General features: G+C 57.6%; 4 protein-coding genes across 5 annotated transcripts; 3 read left to right on the forward strand and 1 right to left on the reverse strand.

Moving 5' to 3' along the window:
* The first annotated feature begins 598 nt into the window (after positions 1 to 598).
* Positions 599 to 4,846, forward strand: LOC144202078 (arf-GAP domain and FG repeat-containing protein 1-like). 2 transcript variants are annotated; one of them, XM_077725040.1, is made up of 11 exons: positions 600 to 1,149; positions 1,841 to 1,934; positions 2,031 to 2,146; positions 2,271 to 2,424; positions 2,527 to 2,671; positions 2,764 to 2,881; positions 2,990 to 3,066; positions 3,135 to 3,224; positions 3,395 to 3,595; positions 3,787 to 3,866; positions 4,072 to 4,846. In XM_077725040.1, exons 1-11 carry the CDS (start codon positions 887 to 889, stop codon positions 4,141 to 4,143), a joined length of 1,410 nt encoding a protein of 469 aa, XP_077581166.1. In that variant the 5' UTR covers positions 600 to 886; the 3' UTR covers positions 4,144 to 4,846. The 2 variants fall into 2 exon arrangements, with proteins under 2 accessions (XP_077581165.1, XP_077581166.1); XM_077725039.1 differs by having other exon boundaries at positions 599 to 1,149; positions 2,271 to 2,671.
* Positions 4,847 to 4,968: 122 nt separating this feature from the next.
* Positions 4,969 to 6,994, forward strand: fbxo36b (F-box protein 36b). Its single transcript, XM_077725053.1, has 4 exons — positions 4,969 to 5,295; positions 5,884 to 5,992; positions 6,059 to 6,231; positions 6,354 to 6,994. Exons 1-4 carry the CDS (start codon positions 5,200 to 5,202, stop codon positions 6,612 to 6,614), a joined length of 639 nt encoding a protein of 212 aa, XP_077581179.1. The 5' UTR covers positions 4,969 to 5,199; the 3' UTR covers positions 6,615 to 6,994.
* A 2,070-nt stretch (positions 6,995 to 9,064) lies between these two features.
* grk7a (G protein-coupled receptor kinase 7a) lies at positions 9,065 to 13,130 on the forward strand. The gene is made up of 4 exons (XM_077725038.1): positions 9,065 to 9,668; positions 9,861 to 10,316; positions 11,131 to 11,411; positions 11,538 to 13,130. The coding sequence occupies exons 1-4, from the start codon at positions 9,072 to 9,074 to the stop codon at positions 11,878 to 11,880; spliced, it is 1,677 nt and encodes a 558-aa protein (XP_077581164.1). The 5' UTR covers positions 9,065 to 9,071; the 3' UTR covers positions 11,881 to 13,130.
* Positions 13,131 to 14,608: 1,478 nt separating this feature from the next.
* On the reverse strand, positions 14,609 to 19,336 carry atp1b3b (ATPase Na+/K+ transporting subunit beta 3b). The gene is made up of 7 exons (XM_077725051.1): positions 19,089 to 19,336; positions 17,803 to 17,931; positions 17,447 to 17,545; positions 16,781 to 16,989; positions 16,627 to 16,677; positions 16,153 to 16,239; positions 14,609 to 16,052 (listed from the first exon to the last, which is right to left on the reverse strand). The coding sequence occupies exons 1-7, from the start codon at positions 19,201 to 19,203 to the stop codon at positions 15,885 to 15,887; spliced, it is 858 nt and encodes a 285-aa protein (XP_077581177.1). The 5' UTR covers positions 19,204 to 19,336; the 3' UTR covers positions 14,609 to 15,884.
* Positions 19,337 to 20,638: the final 1,302 nt, after the last annotated feature.

Consider the following 20,638-nt stretch of genomic DNA (forward strand, 5'->3'; position numbering starts at 1 on the left):
CACTACTTCCATGGTCCATAGGTTGACCAATAGGCATTCCCAAATGCTCAGACAATCTTCTGGCCTTTTCTCGCCAGGACAATGGAAGCTTTCAGGTCTCGACCCAGGTCCCCTCTGGCGGCGGCGGCGACGTCGTCACACGTATCTCTTCCTTCTCTCAATTCACTTTCAGGGAGCCGAGTTACAGTGGACGTCTCTCGGGGCTGTGGGTCTTCAAAAAAAGTGCGAGGGGTGTTGAGCAGGTGAGCCTTTTTTTCCCCCTTCTCAAGACGTGGACAAAGGCAGAGCCACTATGTGAAAGAGCCCAGTGTCCCCGAGCGAGCCGGGTTCCGAGAGACGCCCGGCCCAAGCCGCACCTGCTGTGTCGTCGGTGCCAAGGCCGGAAGGAACCGTGTCAGTCCCGTCTTGCCTGCCTGCAATCTGTGCCAAGACCTGAACCGTGTCCGTCCCGTCTGCGTCTTTTCTTCTTTCCTTTTACAAAGATGCCGTCTTTGTAAGTCGGCGTTTGCGTGAGCAAAATATAGGTTGACTACTAAAATTGGGAGTCACGGCCTTGCGATATAAATGTGTCCCGTGGGGGGCGCTTTGACAATGGAAGCCAACGGGATGTTTTTGTCTTTTGCCCCGTCGAAGTAGAAATGAGTGGCTCGCCCAGCCTGAGCTCCGAGCAAGGTAGTCAGACGGATGGACGGATGGGCGGACGGAGACCTTGCCCTGCCCTTCCCTGGTCTGGCCTGGTCTGGCCTGGTCCCAAGTCGGCGTTCCCTAAACAAGCAAAAACGGAGACCCTCGCGAAATCATTTCCCTGCCCTAGCGACCTCTTTTCCTGCCTGCCAAACCTCCCTCCCTCACTCACTCACTCACTCACTCACACTCTCTTTCTCCAATGCGACCCACGTCCCCCGCCCCCACCCCTTTCCCTTTAGACTCGCCTCTCTGGGCATTTTTTGAAGAGAATCTAGAGCTCTCTCGTCCGGCCGCCATGGCGACCAGCGGCAAACGGAAGCAAGAGGAGACTCATTTGAAGATGCTCCGGGAAATGACTAGCTTGCCGGCGAATAGGAAATGCTTCGACTGCGACCAGCGCGGCCCGACCTACGTTAACATGACGGTGGGCTCCTTCGTCTGTACCACTTGCTCCGGCATTTTGTAAGTCCCCTTCTCTCCTTTTCTCTCTCTATCTCTCTCTCTCTCTCACACACACACACACACACACACTCCTTTCTGTCGCCCAGCCACCAAGGGCGAGGCGAGGCGAGGCGACGAGAGGGGACGGGACGAGACGCGAGTCCAACGCCTCCCCTCCCCTCGCCTCTTCTCCATTAGCAGGTATGCTAACATTGGCGTCGAAACAGTTTTAAGGCGGCTTGAAATCAAGACGCCCGCTATCCAAAGTGAAAAAAAAACTCGGGCTGGCATATGTCCAAGTTGATGAGCGGAAGGTGCCCCCCGGGTGGTGTTGGGGCTTGTGGGCACGGGAAAGCGCGCTCGGTTCTGTCGTTTCTGTCGGTTCTGTCGGTTCTGTCGGTTCTGTCGGTTCTGTCGGTTCTGGCGCCCCCGATAGGGGTTGCGCCACTGGCTAAACCTAATCCAAGTCACCGTCTCCGGTCGAGAAGGTGCGCCTCAAAAAGGTCCTTAAGGTACGGCGTGGTTTCGGTTGGAGCTGTCTCGTTGGCTGCTCTAAGCGCATTCAAACGTTTGTGATTTGGACCGTTGTTCTTTTGAGTGGCTTCCCCATTGGACTGCCTTTATGGAAGGAAGGCAGGCTGGCCGCCATTGAAATGGGGCAATTCTTTTTGACACCATGTCTTTTTGACCTCCCCCCGACCCTCCCCCACAGGCGAGGCCTGAACCCCCCACACAGAGTCAAGTCCATCTCCATGACCACCTTCACCCGCCAAGAAATGGACTTTCTACAGAAACACAGCAACGAGGTAAGAGCGGCCGGGCGGCTGCGACGTCTCTCCTTCCGACTCCCCGTCTGAAAATGTCCGTCGGCCCCCTTTTGTCGGCCCTCCTTCCCACGACAGGTCTGCAAACGCACGTGGTTGGGCCTCTACGACGACAGGACGTCGGTGGTTCCAGATTTTCGGGAACCGCAGAGAGTCAAGGAGTTCCTCCAGGAGAAATACGAAAAGAAAAGATGGTACTTTCTCCCTGGTTTTAAGGGAGGCGCGTGGCCCTTTGGCCGGCCCTTTCGCCCCCCCCTTTTGGCCGCCCGTAGTCCAGACGCTTCTCCGCCAGAGCCCCGACTTTGTGTCTTTGGTCAGGTACGTTCCTCCGGACCAGAGCCGCCCGAGCCCGGGCGTCCGGGCCTCGGCGGCGGCCTCGGCGGCGGCCTCGGCGGTGGCCTCGGCGGTGGCGGCCGCCCCGGAAGCGCGCCCGCTCAAGAGCTTGCAGCACAACAAGACGCCGCTTGGGCAAGTAAGGCCCTCGCCGGGGGGGATGTCACGCTTTTTTGCCCAAAGGTTTGGGCTTTTCTCCCCCTTTCCTCTTTTGAATCTGGTCCCGCCCGACCCCGTCCAGTCCAGTCCGGTCTCGGTGCGCGTCCAGGAGAAAAAGTTTGACCTGCTGTCCGACCTGGGCGGGGACATCTTCGCCGCCCCGCCCGCGCACGCTGCAACCGCCGCCACCGCCTTCGCCAACTTTGCGCATTTTCCAGGCCCATCGGGTAAGGAGGCCGTGGCTCCCGGCCCGCCTAAGCGGAGCAAGGGTCGATAGCTTCCCACCCGACGGGACGACGCTCTCCCTTTATGGCCGCAGGAGGCGGGCCGATGGCGTCCGGCACCGTCCCCGTCCGTCCGGCCACGGGGGGCCGCGGGGAAGATCGCTACGCGGCTTTGGCCGAGTTGGACAACAAGCTGGGCTCCTCGGTGCAAGGGTGAGCGAGCGAGCGAGCGAGCGAGAGAGAGCGAGAGCGCTCTGGCCACGGGCCATCGGCCAGCCCACTGCCATTCACCTAGCATGTAACTAACGGTTGTGGGCGCAGGAATTTGTCGGGTCCGGCGCCGGCGGGCTCCTCTCCGGCGGCCCAGCACGCCGGCGGCGCTCGCCCCGCTTTGGGAGGTAACTTTGAGGTTTTCCTTCTCGCGTGCGGCGGGAGCGCCTTTTTCTGAGCGGCATTTTCCACGCAGGCGTCCCGTCCACAAACCCCTTCGTGGCGACGGCTTCCGAGGTGTCCGCCAACCCCTTCCGGGCCAACGGCAGAGCCGCGGCGGCCGCAGGTCTGGCCGCTGCTTAGTTTGTCTTCCTGGCTGGCGAGAGTGACGGGCCATTTTTCAAAATGGAATCTTTCCTGGCAATGAGCCCTTTTTTTAGAGTTAGGGTCTGAGTGATGATTTCGGAGAGCGCTAGCCTTCCCGCCCAGTTTCACTGGAAGTGTGTTGTGTCGTAGCCTCCGCCTCTGCCGCCTCCACCGCCGCCTCCTTTGGCACGGCTTCCATGAGCATGCCCGCCGGCTTTGGGAGTTGGTCTTCGTACTGCCTCCCGACCAGTTTCAGCGGAAGCTTCCAGCGGCCGCCGCCGCCGCCGCCATTCCCCGGCCAGAGCCCCATCCCGTATCCTCCGGCCGGCGCCTATCACCCCCACTGCAACGGTGAGTGGCCTCCGGGCCAAAAGCGCGCTTTTCCCAAATCCTAACCGTGTTTTTTTTTTGCGCCAAGGCCCAGTTGTAATCACGCCGGCCGTCGGGGCCGTGCCGGTTTGGCGCCCCCCTCGGCCCTTTTCAAATCTTTTGCCACACCGAGGTTTTCTGTCCCGACCTTGTGACGCGTGTTTGTCCTCCAGGCCCCTCCGCGTCCCCGGTGTACGGCGCCAGCGAGCCCTCGGCGACACCTTCCATCGGCGTGGCCAACAACCCCTTCGTGGTGAGTTTCAAAGGAGGGTCGCCCGAGCGCCCGCCCGGGCGGGCTTCCTCCGTCCCGCGCTTTTTGCCCGGCGACGGCGGGAAGCGTATAGCGCAAGGGGCGCGCTGGCCGGCGCCGGGGGAAGTTTGGGGGCGGAGGAAAGGCCGTACGGAAGGGGCCTCCTCTCTATCTATGGCTTCACCCAACCCCTTTGTCCTCCTTTCAGGCAGGAACGGGAGTGCCCGGCGGGGGGCCGGCGTTCTCTTCGGCCGGCACCTCCACCAACCCCTTCCTGTAACGCTACCTGGCCACGAGGGGGCAGCGTGCAGCAGGCGTATGAATTAGTCCAGACAATAAGCGGCGCTCCCATTTTTTCCACACTCAAAGGACTTTTCTCTAGACTACGGCAGCGGCAGGGGGGCACGGGGGGTGCCGCTCGCCAGAAGTCGATGTCAAAGAGGAGATTTTGGGAGGTTGGTCCGCCCGGAGTGGAGCGGCGCCCTGGTTGGCTTGCGTGGCTCGCGGCGTGAGCCTCTGGCGTCTTCGGCCTCTGGCGTCTTCGGCCTCTGGCGTCTTCGGCCTCTGGCGTCTTCGGCCTCTGGCGTCTTCGGCCTCTGGCGTCTTCGGCCTCTGGCGTCTTCGGCCTCTGGCGTCTTCGGCCTCTGGCCCTCTTTGGTCCCCACGTGTTTACGAGCGTTGGGCGCGCCCGCCTCATCTGTAATCATATGACTAAGGTATAAGGAGGAGCGTGCCCGCCCACAGAAGCGAGCGAGTGGCTGAACATCCAAAAAAGGCCAATCTGCGCAATCCACCATCCGGCCGGGTCCAACGCGCAAAGCGGCAAACGGCGGTATCTGTCAATATGGCGGTGCGTTGGTAAGCTAGGCCATTGAGCAAACACATGTTGCTTTGATTTTCCTCTGCCCGCCTTCCCGTTATGTATTGGGCTCTGCCAAGGCAATGTGTACATATATGTATAAATGGAAAGACTTTTTTTTTTTTTTAAAAAGCAACAAAATACTTGCAGCCTCCTCCTTCTTTTAGCCATTTCTCCAAGTGGGGGTCCGTCCATCGTCAACGGCGCCTTGTCGTTACCCGACCACGACGTCGAATGCTATTGGCAACGTTTTAAAATAATAAGAAGAATAGTAACAATCTTTTGATTCTTTTGTCCCGGCACATGTGTGACTTTGCTCTTCCCCGTGAGGAAATGGATAAATATAAGTAGCTGTATTTGTTTTGTTTTCTTTTCATCATGGAAAGACGATCGATGTGAAACATCACTTTGAGAAAGTGACACGTATCCTGTGGGTAAAAGGTGTCGGCGTTGCTATGGCAACGGGCAGACACTGTCATGGCCTCCCTGTTGACAGACCCGCTGTTTGAAATCGCTGGCCGGGGTCCCTCCACCAATAAAAATTACTACAACTGCGTGATCACCAAGGAAGACGTAAGTATGGCCGCCCGCTCGAATGCTTCTTTTTCCACGCCGCTTTTCTTTCGGTTCTTTCTTACTTTGTCTCTGTCTCCCTCTCTCACTCACTCTCTCTCTCTCTCTCTTTTTGCTCGCTTCGGAATGCCGCCTCTCGGGCACGGTTGGCCGTTAACGTTAGCGGCGCTGTCGTCCGCTTGCTAGCTTCCGTTTGCGTGTTTATTCGAACGGACGCCGCCGCAAGTGGCATTCCGGAACGTCTGGCCATTTGACTCGTTCCTTCATGCAATATCAGCAACAACAACGTGCACGTCGACGCACGATCACTTCAGCTGGTCAAACCTATTGCCCATAAAAATGTAAAAAAAAAAGACACGAGTCACCCTGGATGAATGTCATGGTATTTGAATCAAACGATTCTGATGTTTTTAAAAGAAAAGATTAGCAAATGACCTTTCCGTAGCCGCGCGTTATTTCTTGAATGTATTTTTTAGCACTCGAGGGCCAGCCAGGGTGGCGATTTTGACGCCAGGCAGCCAGCCGAGTGAGCGCCGGCCGTGCGTGGCCCTGGGCCCACGGCGTAGCGCTCTCTTTCCGTTCCCTCAGGTGATCTGGAGATGGTGGACGATATCCCCCCGAGCCGTGTACAGGCTCTCCAAGCCCGGTCAACTGATCATGTCGCACGAGGACTTCCTGGACGACAGCAAGTTACAAAGTAAGTCCGCCCACGACCCGACCGGCAAAGCGCCCCGGCCGCTAAAGCGCTCCGTGTGGTCGGCAGACGACCTGGGCATGATCTTTGGCCGCGGCGCCCTGAAGTACACCAAGGCCCTGTGCCAGGGCCATTTCGATTACCTGGAGCGGCTGCCCGACTCCTTGCTCCTGCAGATCGTCAACTACCTGGAACTGGAAGACGTGGGTCAACTGGGACGGACCTCGCGCAGGTTCCGCCAGGTGAGCGGGGGACGCTGGGGGTCGTGCGCCTTTGCCGGGCCGTACGCCGACGCCGGGGGGGGGACGGGGGACGGAGTCTGAGCCGCGCCGAGCCGTACGCTAACACCCCCGGGCCTCCTCAGCTGTGCGGCTCCGAGGAGTTCTGGGAGCAGGCGGTGCGGCGCTGCTGCAAAACGGTGTCGCCCGAGGCGGCCGCCCTGGCGCGAGAGGTGGGTTGGCGCAACATTTTCTTCACCAATAAGCTGCAGCTGCAGAAGCTCATCAGCCGCCGGAGGCTGCGGGCCGAGGAGGAGAAGGCGGAGCCCACGCCGGGCAAGAGGTCGGAGACGGCTCGCCCCGACCTCAAGGCGCCGGCCGCCGTGGAGCGCACCATGGAGGGCTGAAAGCCGGGCCGCCCCCCGGCCCAACGGCCCGGCCCCCGGCCCAACGGCCCGGCCCCCGGCCCAACGGCCTGGCCCCCGGCCCGCCCGCCTTTCGCCCGTCCCTTATTTGATTTGGCCGCCCCGTGCGGTTCACCCGGATAGCGATGTTCGCCAAGAGTTTTTGACCGTCCGCACGCCGTGACGCTGGCGGGCCGTATTTTGCCGCCAGACGCTAACCTAGAAAATGGAATTGATTTCCCTCTGTTGTCTGCCATTTTGGGGCCAGTCTTGCGGAGCGTCGGGCTTCTACTCCGACTCATTCCGTGAGCTTTTTTTGCTATTCTTCACAGTGGATAAAGAACATGTGCCTGGTTTCTGCCAAATATATCATTTTGCCTCTAGTCAAATTGCTCATTTTCTTCCAGGGAAAAAGTGCTCGGATGGAATTTTTTGTTGTTTTTACCCCCTTTAACCGAACTTTCCCAGGCGTCGGCCTTATTTGTCTCCACCGGCGGTGGCCGAGGCGCTCCAAACTGCGGGGCTGCTGTGGGTGCAGGTTTTTTTCCTCCGACCAATCCAGCGCAGACACATTGATTGACCAATGACATTTGTGCAGAAAACAAGAAGCAGCTGACTGCGATCCACTGATTGCACTTGGAGGACACCAGCTTGGTAAAAAGCTGTCCTCTTGGTGGCTTGGAATGAAAACACGTACCCTCAGTGGAATCATTTCGAAATCCCTGCTCTACGCCATTGTTTTCAAGTTTCTACGGGCTTTAAAAAGAAAAACCACGACCGACTTGTTGGCGCCTGAATAAGATGAGCTGAATTTACAAAGGCACCCTAACTTGAAGGAACTTGTGGGCATCGCACGGAAAGCCAAAATTGGGTGAGTGGCCGTTCGACCATCTCGTCCCGGTGTCGCGGACGGGTGGGAGGAGTCTTTGGCCGCCGGCCAGAAGGAGAAAAAGCACCCGGCTTCCGTGGCCTACTCCGAGTTACATCACCACTCGCCGGAGTTCCAAGAAGATGCACGACAACTGTTAGCGCTGATAGGATTGGGAGCCGGCGCTGGCAACGGCCTCGCCCGTAGGGGGCGCCTTGGTTCGGCGAGCGGCAGAGGCACTTAAGCGGGGGCCCCGACGAGTCCCATGGATCGGGCGAGCGTCGCTTACGTTAGCCCAGCCCGGCCGGCTCTGGCCGGAGAGGGATCGCGCCCGATGGGAACTTGAGATGGCATGTTTGGTGGGGGGGGTCAGATAGGAAGGCGGCGCCGGCCGTCTCAACCTCCACTCGCCGTGCTAATCTGTCCAAGGTTAAAAAGCGGCGCTCTCGCAGATCCAACACGGAGCCGGCGCGCGGACAAAATAGCGGCGGGCCACGTCGGGTGGAAACGGCCGTCCCGTGTTTGCCCACACGTGGCCGTAATCCATTGGTTGGCCATGAGAAAGCTCGCGAGCCGGCGCCGTACGCCGGCTCGCGAGCTTTGGGCTTAACCCGCTGACCCGTGGCAAAAGTCGTGCCCCCGTTTCATCCACTCAGTGGGCTTAAACCCGCGCTGACTCTATGATCCATTTACAAGGTGACGTATTTGCGTCCACCGCGATAGCCCGGGGCCACTCGCCCTCCATTCGGGCCCGGCCGCCGCGGGTGACGGGGGGCTTGGCAATCTGCCCGAGTTTACACCCAATTGTATTTGATTTCATAGCAGCCACATTGCCTCCTCACTTGGCCCCTCGTATTCAAATGGGCGCCCACTTTGGGCGGAGATAACCCCCAGCCTTTTAAAATGGAGTCCGACCAGAGTCTTGCCTCTTCTAAAGAGAACTGGGGGTGGGAGCTTCGATAACGTCTGGCCTAAATTTGGATTGACCCTCGTCTCACCGGATTCTGGAGAAGCGAAAAAAGAAAGTCACCACAGCGCCGACGGGCAGATCCAAGCCAGCGTACGACGGGCCGGCCCAACCGATCCGTCTCACGGGACGGTTTGGGTCCCCACGTCATTTCCGCCCGACGGACGGACTGTGAGGGGAGGGGAGGGGAGGAGAAGGGGGGTGCACGGCGGTTAGAGGGGGGCCGTGCCGGTGGCAAAAGTCGGCGTTTGACGAGCGCTTTAGCCGGCGAACAAATATAGGAGGATGGCAAAGCCTCTTAGGACAGAGCCCGCTTACGATTCCCTTTCAGGGCGCGGCATCCCCGAATAGCGCGCACAAAGATACTTAAGGGCAAATCCCTCCCGGGTATTTAATTCTAAATGAGTAATTACTGGGTGTGTCTGGGGGGTGGGGGGGGGGGTGTTGGACGGCTGGGCTCAAGGAGCTCATTCTCTGAGCGGCCCGGGAGAGCCAGTCCACCACAGCACGCACGCACGCACGGCCGCCTGAAGCCGAGCCACCCACCGCCAGCGCCAGCGCCAGCGCCAACCTTTCTAGCACCGCCGCCAGCGCCAGCGCCAGCCTTTGTATCAGCGCCGCCAAGATGTGCGACATGGGGGGCCTGGATAACCTGGTGGCCAACACGGCCTACCTGAAAGCCCAGGGCGGCGACGACAAGGAGATGAAGAAGCGTCGGCGCAGCCTGTCGCTGCCCAAGCCCGAGCAGTGCGGCGCGGCCCGAGCCTCCCCGGACAAGGAGTTTGCCTCGCTGTGCGAACGGCAGCCCGTGGGCAAGATCTTCTTCCGGCAGTTCCTGGCCTCGGAGGCCCAGTACAAGCTGGCCGCCGACTTCCTGGACGAGCTGTACGACTGGGACCTGGCCGAGGGCGCCGCCAAGGACAAGGCGCGGCAGAACATCATCAACAAGTACTGCAAGGCCGACTCCAAGAACTTCCTGGCCTTCCTGAGCGGCGAGTCCGCCGACAAGTGCAAGTCGGTGACCGACGCCACCTTCGAGGAGGTGATGAAGAGCAAGGTGCAGGAAGGCGTGCGGGACTACCTGAAGGCCAAGCCCTTTGCCGATTACCAGGCCAGTCCGCTCTTTGACAAGTTCCTCCAGTGGAAGGAGTACGAGAAGCAGCCCATCAGCGACAAGTACTTTTACGAGTTCCGGACGCTGGGAAAGGGCGGTTTCGGAGAGGTGAGGCGGTTGCCGGGCGTTGCCGGGCGTTGCCGGGCGTTGCCGAGTGTTTGTGTGTCGTGTTGTGGTGTGGCGTGGTGTGGCGTGGGCTGGCGTGGGCTGCCGTGGCCTGCCGTGGCCTACCGTGGCCTGCCGATCACGGGCAATTCTGGACTCGCCGCCGCCACATTCAAGCCAGCCGGCTCTTTGCAGGTGTGCGCCGTCCAGGTGAAAAACACGGGCCAGATGTACGCCTGCAAGAAGCTGTGCAAGAAACGCCTGAAGAAGAAGGGTGGCGAGAAGATGGCACTTCTGGAGAAGAAGATCCTGGAGAAGGTCAACAGCCTGTTCCTGGTCAACCTGGGCTACGCCTACGACACCAAGACCCACCTGTGCCTGGTCATGACGCTGATGAACGGAGGCGACCTCAAGTACCACATCTACAACATCGGCTACGACGGCAAGGGCGCCGACAAGGGCATCGAGATGAACCGCATCGTGCACTACACGGCCCAGATCTCCACCGGCATCCTGCACCTGCACGCCATGGACATCGTCTACCGCGACATGAAGCCCGAGAACGTCCTGCTGGACAGCGTGGGCCAGTGCCGCCTCTCCGACCTGGGCCTGGCCATCGAGATCGCCCCGGGCAAGACCGTCACCCAGATGGTAAGTCTCCGCCGGGTGACTTTTTCATCTACCCTCGGCGAGAACGGGGGGGGATTGTCACGGCCGGAGATGCGATTAATGGCGCCGGAGAGGCCGGGGTTTAGACGTCGGGCCTCTCGGAGATGGGTCTGACCCTCGACCCCCCCCCATCCGTGGAGCCGGTGGTCAATCCGGCCGGCCGGGGCGGCTTTCGGACGGTAAATCCGGACAGGATGGCGCGGGGATTAGGGCCGGTTAAGCGTTAAGGGTCTTCATTATGTAAGTGGCCATCCCGTGATCAGATTACAGGCAAAGCACATTACGCCTTGACTTGTGGAAGGCGTGCCACCGACCCACCAAAAACGGGCCAAAAGGGGGAGGCCGCCTCCTTCCGACGTTCCCTTTTGGAGAGAATAAGTTCCGTGGACCCCGGGCTAAGCTCATTGCGGCGCCCCCCCGGCCGGAACGCCCGCGGTCTGCCGTGGCTCAGGTCCCCCTAATCTCCTTAGCGGGCATTACGCGCCCAAAAGGAATCAAAGTTGGCCAGGGCCAAGGCGGCTCCGGACTGGGGCCGGCCGGCGGCTTCTCCTCGGAACCGGCGACGCTCCCCTCGCTCGAAAGGGCAAAGGTCACCGCCCCCGAAAAGCTCAAGAGGCGCGTCGGTCGGTCGCTCAATCGGTCGCTCGGTAGGGGAACTCTGCTCTACGGGAGCCTTGACGTAGATGACTCTTGACAGGTAGTATAGGCTTAGTGTTGGGATTAAGGACGGGTGGGGTCGCGGGGTCGCCGGCCTCCCCGCTCGACCGGCCGGCTCATTCCCGTTGCCGCCCCGCAGGCCGGCACCGGAGCGTACATGGCCCCGGAACTGCTGAGCAAAACCCCGTACAGGACCTCGGTGGACTGGTGGGCGCTGGGCTGCAGCATCTACGAGATGGTGGCAGGCTACACGCCTTTCAAAGGAGCCGAGAGTAAAAAGGAGAAGGTGGAGAAGGAGGAGGTGCAACGGCGCATTCTCAACGAGGAACCCAAGTGGGAGCATCGCTTTTTCGACGCCGACACCAAAGACGTCATCCAGCAGTTCCTCAAGAAGAAAATTGACGAGCGTCTGGGCATGAAGTAAGAGCCGGGGCGCTGTCGCCACGGGCGCCGTTGCCACGGGCGCCGCCGCCGCTGGCCTATTCCCCACTTTTGGGACCGCCACAATGTGTAAATGACGGCTTCTTTTTCTTCTTCTTCTTTCAGGGACAACATGGAGGACCCCAGGAAGCACCCGTGGTTCAAGAGCATCAACTTTCCCCGTCTGGAGGCCGGCCTGGTGCCGCCGCCGTGGACGCCCAAACCCAACGTGGTCTACGCCAAGGACACGGGCGACATCGCCGAGTTCTCCGAAATCAAAGGCATCGAGTTCGACGCCAAGGATGACAAATTCTTCAAGGAGTTCAGCACGGGCGCCGTGGCCATCCAGTGGCAGACGGAGATGATCGAAACGGGACTCTTCGACGAGCTCAACGACCCCAACAGGAAAGAGGGCGGCGGCGGCGACGCCGACGACGAGAAGAAGTCCGGTACTTGCGCCTTGCTGTGAGGAGAAGCGCCAGGAGCCGGACAAATCACCCACCCACCCAAATCCACCGGCCGTCCCTCTAGTAAGTCAGTAGGCCGACCGGACTTAGGTGTCCTAAAACCGGGCTGGGGTTAGGCTTGCCCTAAGCTGTAGTTCAATTTTTGTTTTTGTTTTCCTACCGAGAACCCTCAAAAAGAGAAAGGGGAGAGAAAAAAGGGAACTTGCGGGAGTCTTTAGCATCTGCTCGCGCAAAGGCTGAAGAAAGCTCCAATAGAAACGTAGACTAGGAAGGACAATTACTAGTGCTTGAGAACGCAAATGGCGCCAGCTACTTGAAACTTTGAACAACCACGCTCCGGCCGAGAGAAGACCGACGGGGGAGGGTTACGGTTAGACTTTGCGTCATTAGCGAGGTAGGCTAACGGTAAAAGAAATAGCAACCCGTCGGCCGTAGTCGGCGCGGTCATCGAACAGTCTGTCGGCGTTTAGGCCACCTCAAATCATTCACGTTCCGCCTTACCAGTCTCCGTAATGGGACCCGGGCTCCGGGGAGAAAAACCCAATTCGGCAGGAGGAGAACGAGAGAAACTAGTAGAGAACGCTGACGTGGTTTCCGTGAGCCGTGCACAAACAACAACGACAACAACAACAAAAGGTGGCATCAGACGATAGACGACAATGCAAAACTGCGTCCCGGGGGCTGAAACAACTCTTTGGGATTTCGTCGGCAACGTCGGCGTGGTTGCCACCCCCCGATCGAGGAGAGGCCAGGCAAATTTGAAGGTGGCCGAGCGGGTGGCCGAGCGTGTGGCCGGGTGGGCCGGTAGGGCCACCGTGCCGTTCAAATTCTCCGGACGGATGAAAAAAAAACGCTGCGGAACCGTGCCCGGAGCCCTTCCTGAAATCTGTCAAAAGCCAGTGTAAATATTGTACAGACACGTCGTAGTAGTGGCGGTGGCGGCGGTGGTGGTGGTGTGTATTTTACACTCGCGGCTAGGGTTAGGCTTACCTACAGCTCGGGCTGCTCCAGAGATACTTCCCATTCTGCCCAGAGCCAAGCCGGCTTTTTTTCGGGACCGTCTGAAGATTTCTCAAAGTGTATTGTATCTTAGGCCAGCTTTTTCATCTCCACTTTTTACCGTTATTTGAAGACCCACATTTGGTCTGGTGTAAATACGTCTAGTGCGGCGGTGAGGCGTGATTGATTGCTTGTAGAAGGATTCAAAGCCAGGCTCAAATTGCATTGAATAAAAAGTCATGTCTTTTAAAAGGAGTCTTGTCCTTCCTTGTCTCGCCAAGCCACACTTACAAGACTGGCGAGTGGGTGGGATCAACGAACCCCGGACGGGGCGCGCTGGGCTCGGGGTGGGCGGGGCCGCTCCGTTCCGGCCTTAGCCGATAAAGGGATCGGCCCGCTTGCTTATCCTTTGGCCTCCTTTGCCCAAATCATCCCATGGCCAAGAATCTCCTGCAGAGCAATCGAATGTTGATCCCGTGTCTTTTCATATTTGCCCGGCATTTAGCGGCCCGAGGGTGTCCGACTCGGGTCGGTTGGCTTTAACGTCGACTTCATTTCACCTGGGCCGGGCCATTTTAGATAGAATATTTGTTTTTTGTTTTATTAGAATAAATGGATTAAAAGAACTGGATTAAAAGTCCCGAATATTCCATTTTTTATAGGTCTAACACAATGTTTATTTGAGCTTTTTTAAATGTATTTTTAGATTTTTTTTTTTATAATCAGGAATTTATATATGCATCGATACTCTTTGAATTCATGATTGACTTTCCAGGGCCACACAAAATGATGCGGCGGGCCACATTTGGCCCCCGGGCCGTCGCTTTGCCACCGGTGATTTAGCCAATGCCATCTCAGCCGTTATTTGGTGCCAGGTTCAGAAAACTAGCCCATCTACAATGACTTCTGCGGGCCCGCCAGCCTTAAAAGAAGCGCCAATAAAACTCTTTTGGCTCTAACCAATGGGTTCCGGACTCGACCACACCCGGGCCTTTTCACGGGCGTAGGGATACGCCATGGCTGTCACGAGCTGCGATTGGCTAGTGGGAGAGTTGACCAACTAGCCAGAGCTAGCAAAGTCTACCCGTAGCGAGCCGCACAAGCCCATGTATTTTGGTGTTGATCCAATGGTGCTTTTGTCAAGCCACCGTGGCTCAAGAAGGAGAAGAAATGGACTTGGTTGCAGATTTACCGCCGGTGCCATTTTCAAGATGGACTTTTCAAGAACAGCTGGACATCGTTAAGAAAGGATCTGGCAAACCAGCAAGCCCGTCACCACCACCAGCTGGAATGGACATTTCCAGCCCCAAAAATCCAAACAAAACCAATGGCACAAATGCCACAGGACAAACTTGATTTTCAGCGTTGGCCAAATCAAAAGAACTTTGGGTGAGTACAATGTGACTATACTAGTATCCCCAAATCTTATTTCAATTGTGTGAGCTCGTTATCGAGGCTTTTTGAGATGCGTCGTCGCATGCGTAGCTGCAGTAAAGGTTTCATCGCCATCGCCATAAAATAGTTTTGGAGTCTTGGATTGAATCACACGTAAATCTGCCGAAGGCCTGCTTGGGAAATGCCCAAGATCAACCGGCTAAGAAGAGCCGTCGTGACTTTAGCGCCTCCTTGAGGCGAGCGAGCGAGCGAGCGAGCGGCAGGGGGAACATCGTTTATCCATTCAGAAAGAAAAGATGAGTGAGGAGTCAGCACACCAGGCAGGCAAAAAAGCTCTTTGTTTTCTTCAAAATCCGTTTTATTCCACAATTAATTTCGAAATTTCCCCAAAAGATGTTCCGTGTTGTTCTTTCCAACGAGGGTGGCTTCCTTTTCAAGATGGCGTGTGTAAACATAGCTTTGAAGATCCTTTGCTGTAAATCTTGCCTTCCACGATTTCTTTACAGTCCACAGACATTGTGTTTGGTGACAAAAATACAGTGGGGATTTTGTCAATATGCTTGATAGTGTTTGCAGTAGATAGATTTTTATATATATATATATATACACACGCACGCACGCACGCACACACGCACACACGCACGTTGGTTAATAGACTGGCGGACAATCGGAAGAAGGGAGTAGAGGAAGGGACAATCTTGCAGACGGATCACCCCCCCACAGATATGCGCTCCAGGTTGATTTTTTTTTCTTCTTCTTCTTCTTTCGGCGAGCGCCCACTGGACGTTCGGAGCGCGCGCTCTCCTCACTCCGTCGACGGCGTCCGCTCCGTTTTGGGGCGAGAGGGCCTCGGGCCGCTTGACGGCCGGACGGAGTGGGATGGACGCGCGCTCAGTTGCACATGCAGACGGACGGACGGCACGAGACGAGACGAGACCATACAAAAATCAAGCTAGTTAGTCTTCCCTAAATATGCTATATGTATTTTTATGTAGAAAGGGACTTGATTTCCACGGAGAGAGCATTCTAACCGGAATGGACACACGCACGCGTTGGCAGGGACGGGGGTGGGGGGGAGAAAAAGAAGGACGGCTCGCCGACGGTTTTGTTTCGGGATCCACCTAAGACGGCGCCGGGGAGAGCGTCCTTTCACGTTAGCCCGTCTCCCTCGCCATTTAGGTCCATCCTGAAATTTCCGTCGGGAGCTACCGGGGATTTGTCGCTCGTGTATATACAGCGGAGTCAAAGAAATGCCATGACGCCTGTGTCGTTGCGTGAAACGGGATGGCGGCTATGTCGTGGGATGAAATGCCGTGGCGGCTATGTCGTAGCGTGGAATGCCACGGCGCCTATTTGCTAGCTTGCCTCCCAAAGGAGTGTGGAAAAAGCCACAAATGGCTTCCCGGCGTGGGCTATCGGCGAATGGCGTGAAAATGAAAACCGAGGGAGGGGAGATTGGGGGCGCCTCGTTCTCTGGGTAGGCAGGGAGGGAGGTTCGGGAGGGAGGGAGGGTTCGGAGGGAGTTAGTGTCCTCTGGTTAATCAAGGCAGGCTTCCTGGCGGAACTCTGTCTTTCCAGGGACGCCTCCTTCCTCCGCCGGGCTCCCTTTTTTTTACTCCAGCACCTTGACCCTGAAGGTCACGCGGCCCAGGAACTTATCCCTCTCGTCGTTATTGAGCAGGTTGGAGCCCTCCACCCGGCACTCCACAGACAGCTCCTTGTTGTAGTCGTCCTTGGTGAGCAGCAGCTTGACGGCCACCAGGGGCTGAACGTAGTTGGCCTGGACGGAGAAACCAATCGTCAGAACACAACGCCTCTCGCCATCGACGTTAGGGCGTCCCCCCCGCCCCGACGCTAGCCCAAAAGAGAGAAACGCTCACGTGGGCCTTCTTGCCGTAGTAGGGGAAGTACATCTTGTCAAATTGGCCCTTCCTGGGGAAGTACTGCATCTGGACCGGGTTGTCTTTCTGCGGGCGAGAAAAAGGCCGGTCACGCCCGGAATGGCTGGCTCGCCGACCGACCGACCGACCGTCTGTCGCTGGGTTAGGCTTTTTATTTTTTTTTATTTTGGAAAAATGATTGGCATTTTTTCGGGGGGTGGAGAAAGCGCAGTGACTGGCGCTCGGGCCGGCCGTAGCCTTCCCGTCGCTACCGTCTTACCCTAACGTGGCCGCCGAAGACATGCGGGAGAAAGTCAACGAGAAAGCAACCAAAAGAGAGACAGACAGACAGAAAGGGCGGGGAGGAATCCAGGTCCACAAAAAGAAAAGAGCTCTGGTCATTCATTCCGGCCACAAATCCGACCGAGAGACACATACGAGCCGGCGCGTCTACTCGGGAGGGAAAAGGTTTACTTTGACGGTGCAGTTGACGTAAGGGTCCCCGAGAGGCTTCAGCCCGATGATCTGGCGGGGGAGAAAAAGAGAAAAAGGCGTGGGTTGACGCGCCGGCCGCGCTGGCCGCGCCGGCCGCGGCGGAAGCAACGGGAAGCGCCACGTCGGGCGGTACCCTGTTGAGCTTGAGCACCACGCAGGGTTTCCCCTCCGAGTAACCGAAGGTGGTGTCGGACAGGCCCGAGCAGAGGCTGAGGTAGCCCCTCTTGAAGCGGCAGGCTTTCTTTTGCCCGTCCTCCTCTTCCTCCGCCTTCTCCTCCTGCAGGAAATATTCCCCCTGAGGGCAATCCACGTTCTTCTCCTGCTCCGTGTCGTTGTAGGCCTCTGGACCGGGGGGAGGGGGGGGGGAGTAGAAAAGGCGAGAAGTCACCTGGCGCCGGTCACCGACAAACTCCCGTCCGAGACGGTTCGCGTGGGGAGCTGGAGTTCAGCCTACGTTGTCTCTGCCGCGCTTGTGGACGACAGACGGAGCCGTTGTCTCAAAAGGCCCATTTAGCTGGGGTTAAGCGGAGGAAAGACGGCCGCCGCCACCGCCGCCACCGCCGCCATTTTCTTAGACGTGAAAATTCCCCGAGACAACGAACCAGGCCTCTGACGGGGACCGACGGTTCCGTCCGAATGGACTCCAAATGAACGTGGCCTTCGGTGGCCCCCGGTAATGAACGGCCCTGGCTTTAGATCATTATGATTTTTTTTTCTTTTGACTGACCAAATGAAAGCGGAAGGACAACGACAGTTGGACTCGGCTCTTGTTTGGCAATGCGTATGTGTCACTTCTCACTGTTCAGGAAGGACTCCAGGCTTTCCACGTAGGGCGTGTACTTGAGGGGCTCCGATCTGTTAAAAGCGATGTCCAGCGAGTTGGGAAGGACCACCAGCCCTGCAAGAAAGGGCACAAACGGAGACGGTCAGCCCGCCCCCACGGCACCCTCCGTGCACGCTCGAGAAGAAGGCCAGACTGAAGTACTTTTAGTCCACGGGCCTGGGATTTTACCACAAATGGAGCATGAATAATGAATGGCGGCGGCCTGGAAAGGAGCCCGCCCGGAGTCAAGCCAAGAGAAAATGAGAGAGAAGAGAGAGGGGAGCGAAGAGAGAGGAGAGCGGAGCAAAGGAAAGGAAGAGAGTTAGACCCACCTGGGAAGGGAACGCGGTCTCTGTACTTGGGCACGTTCTCGTCTAGGGTCAGCAGCATCACCCACATGGTGAGGGCGAACATACCGGCCAGGAAACAGTAGAAAACCAAGTAGAAGAGCAGGATGAGGCCTACCGGGCAAAAGGTCAGCCACAAATGCTTAGTTGACACACATCAAAGTTGCCCCCCCCCGGTGGTTGGCTCGGGAACGACGGGACCCGTTTGCCACGAGCGCCACCTTTCCCCAGAAGCCGTCGAGCCAAATTTCACCTTGCATCTTCAACCCGGAAAAGCCACCACTTTGATTTATTTTTCCGCTTGTGGTGGAGACGGCCCAATCGGCCACCTTTCCATGCCGGGCTAATTGCAAATGAGGTCACCCGAAATTATTCCCGCCTTGCTTTTGCTTGCTTTTACTTGCATATACGATGGAATTTATGGGTGGCCACCTACAGGCGGGAGGTGACATAACACCAAAAATGATGGCAAGGCAGGGGAACAAAAAAATGCGGAACACAGAAAGACCCCCCCGCCCCAAAAAAAACCAAGACAAAAACAACGCACCTCAGAGCTACGGCATTTACGCTATAAAAACGAGATGAGACATTGGATTCCTTGGCCAACCAGCGATACAATATTGTCCCTCCGTTGGATTGAAGGGCCTACGATGGACGGATTTCATTGAACACAAGCGCTTCCAAACGCAATGCAAAAATCCATTGGGACCCCTTTTTTGACCCATGGGGAAACGTGACGCTACGTTTAAAGGAAAAGCTTTCTCGCCAAGGATGCGACGTGGCGGTAAGCCCTTCACCGCCGTTGGCGCCTCCTCCTCGGCGTGGCGGGACCCGTGAGGGCCCGTGAGCAGCCGCGAAACCCCCACCCCAAACAAACCCACCACTACCACCCCCGTTGGTCATCACCATCCAACAATGCTCTGTGGCGGCTACGGAGCAAAGTGGAAGGCAGGGAATCCCATTTGACCTTGACGGGCGCGCCAATGTGGGCGGCCATGCAACTGCAACGGAGCATCCCACTGCATGGGGGAGCAGGGGGGGGCACACGGCCTCCCTTCCTCAATGACGGCCCCCGCCACTACCTCGCAAGCACGATTACGTAAAAGCATCCCGCCAAAGACGACGACGGGCATATTTAGGTCGTATCGAAGGACGTCCACCGCGGACGGACGTGAGAGCCAAAGACATCCATTGCCGTGTCTGCCTTCCTTCTGGTACGCCAGCCCGCCCACCCGCCCGCGCACAACCATGGATCGGCTCGCTCGTCTTACCCCAACTGCCGGCCGTGCGACCCAGAACCTCTCCGGTCCTCGGGTTGTAGAAAGAGTCCTTCCAGCTGGACGCGTCCGCCTTGCCGCCGGTGGCTTTCTCCTCTGCGCTCGCCATCCTTCGCCTTTGCCTTCACCTTGGCCCAAACGTCGAGAGAGGGAGGAACCAGTCTCAAATGAAGCCAGCGACAAGCAAAGCTTTTGCACACGGAGGCTGCCCGGTGAAATGAGGCGAAGAAGCCGGCGAGGCGAGCGAAGGTGGGGGGGGGGGGTGGGGGGGAGCGAGGGGAGGAGTGGGCGGTTGGTCGGGAGAGCGAGCGAGATAGAGTGAGAAAGAGAGAGAGAGAGAGAGAGAGAGAGGAAGAAGGGACGGCAGCGAGATAGAAAAAAAAAGAAGGAAAATGCATCCGTCGATGCGCATTGGTTGCCGACGCACCAATGGCAAATATGGGACGCCGCGTCCGCCTCGCTTTCCTTCTCGTCGCCGCTCGACCACCAAACCCAGCAATCACGCGCTTTTGCTCCTCGCCGTCGTCACCAACCAATCGCATCACGTCGTAGCTCGACATGCCTGCCTCCCCGTGTCGGGGGCATCGGCCTCGTTGCTATGGCGACGTAACTTGGGGCTGTCAATTTGAGTTTGTCGCAGGGTAGGGTAGGCAGGCAGGGCAGGGAGGGCAGGACGGCAGGGCTGGCCTCCGTACCACAAATTGATGGACGGGCCAGCTGCTTCCGTCCCATCCGCGCTGTCGTCGGCGACCGCTGCCCGGGGGGCGTGGATTTCGAGCACTAGAGAGAGGGAGGGGGGCTCTTTTTATTGGGGGGGGGACAGCGCAAAGACATTTGTGTCCTGTATGACAATCCTCCCATTGTGGAGGACGACCCAGCGCCCCGTCCCTTTTTAATTCCAACGCGCTCAATTATCGGGGGAAGAGACAAACGCACACCCGCTGGTTTGTTCTCAGTCTGGCGCGCTGCCATGGCAACAGTGGCCGCTGGCATCACTGGTTAAAATGCTCGCTCAGTCGGTCGGCTTCTGGAATCTCATCTCCTTTGGGGTTCAAGTGCGTCACACGTCAGGAATCTCTCAAAAGCGCGCTTTTCATTAAACTTATAATAATGACCATACGAGCATTCAATTCAATTCCCGCCACTCACGTGCCTTCGTGTAAGGGGAGCCGAGTAGGTGTGTGCGTTTGTGTGTTTTCCTTGGTGTACTTTCAGGGGGATGAGTATGTCTCACCTCTTATGTCCCCCCTGGTTTCCCTTACTCTGGTGGCCAGCTGTTTGTAGTCTCTAATTGGCCCTTGTGCGTGCATTTAAGGGAAGTGTTTGCTGACATCTTTTGTGGGAGTTCTAGCTGGGTGTGTCTGGTGTGTTTCCCCATCCATGTGAGTCATGTTTTGCCATCTTACAGAGAAGTCTCATTCAATTCAATTTAGCGTGCTTGGTCAAAAAGAAACATAATAAAACCAGATGCTTAGTCAGTAGTATCTTATGGTTGATGGTGTCAAATGCCCGATTGGGCGCCGTGCTTTCTTGGAGCAAAGGAA

The sequence above is a fragment of the Stigmatopora nigra genome, chromosome 9, assembly GCF_051989575.1.
Source record: "Stigmatopora nigra isolate UIUO_SnigA chromosome 9, RoL_Snig_1.1, whole genome shotgun sequence".
Taxonomy (NCBI): domain Eukaryota; kingdom Metazoa; phylum Chordata; class Actinopteri; order Syngnathiformes; family Syngnathidae; genus Stigmatopora; species Stigmatopora nigra.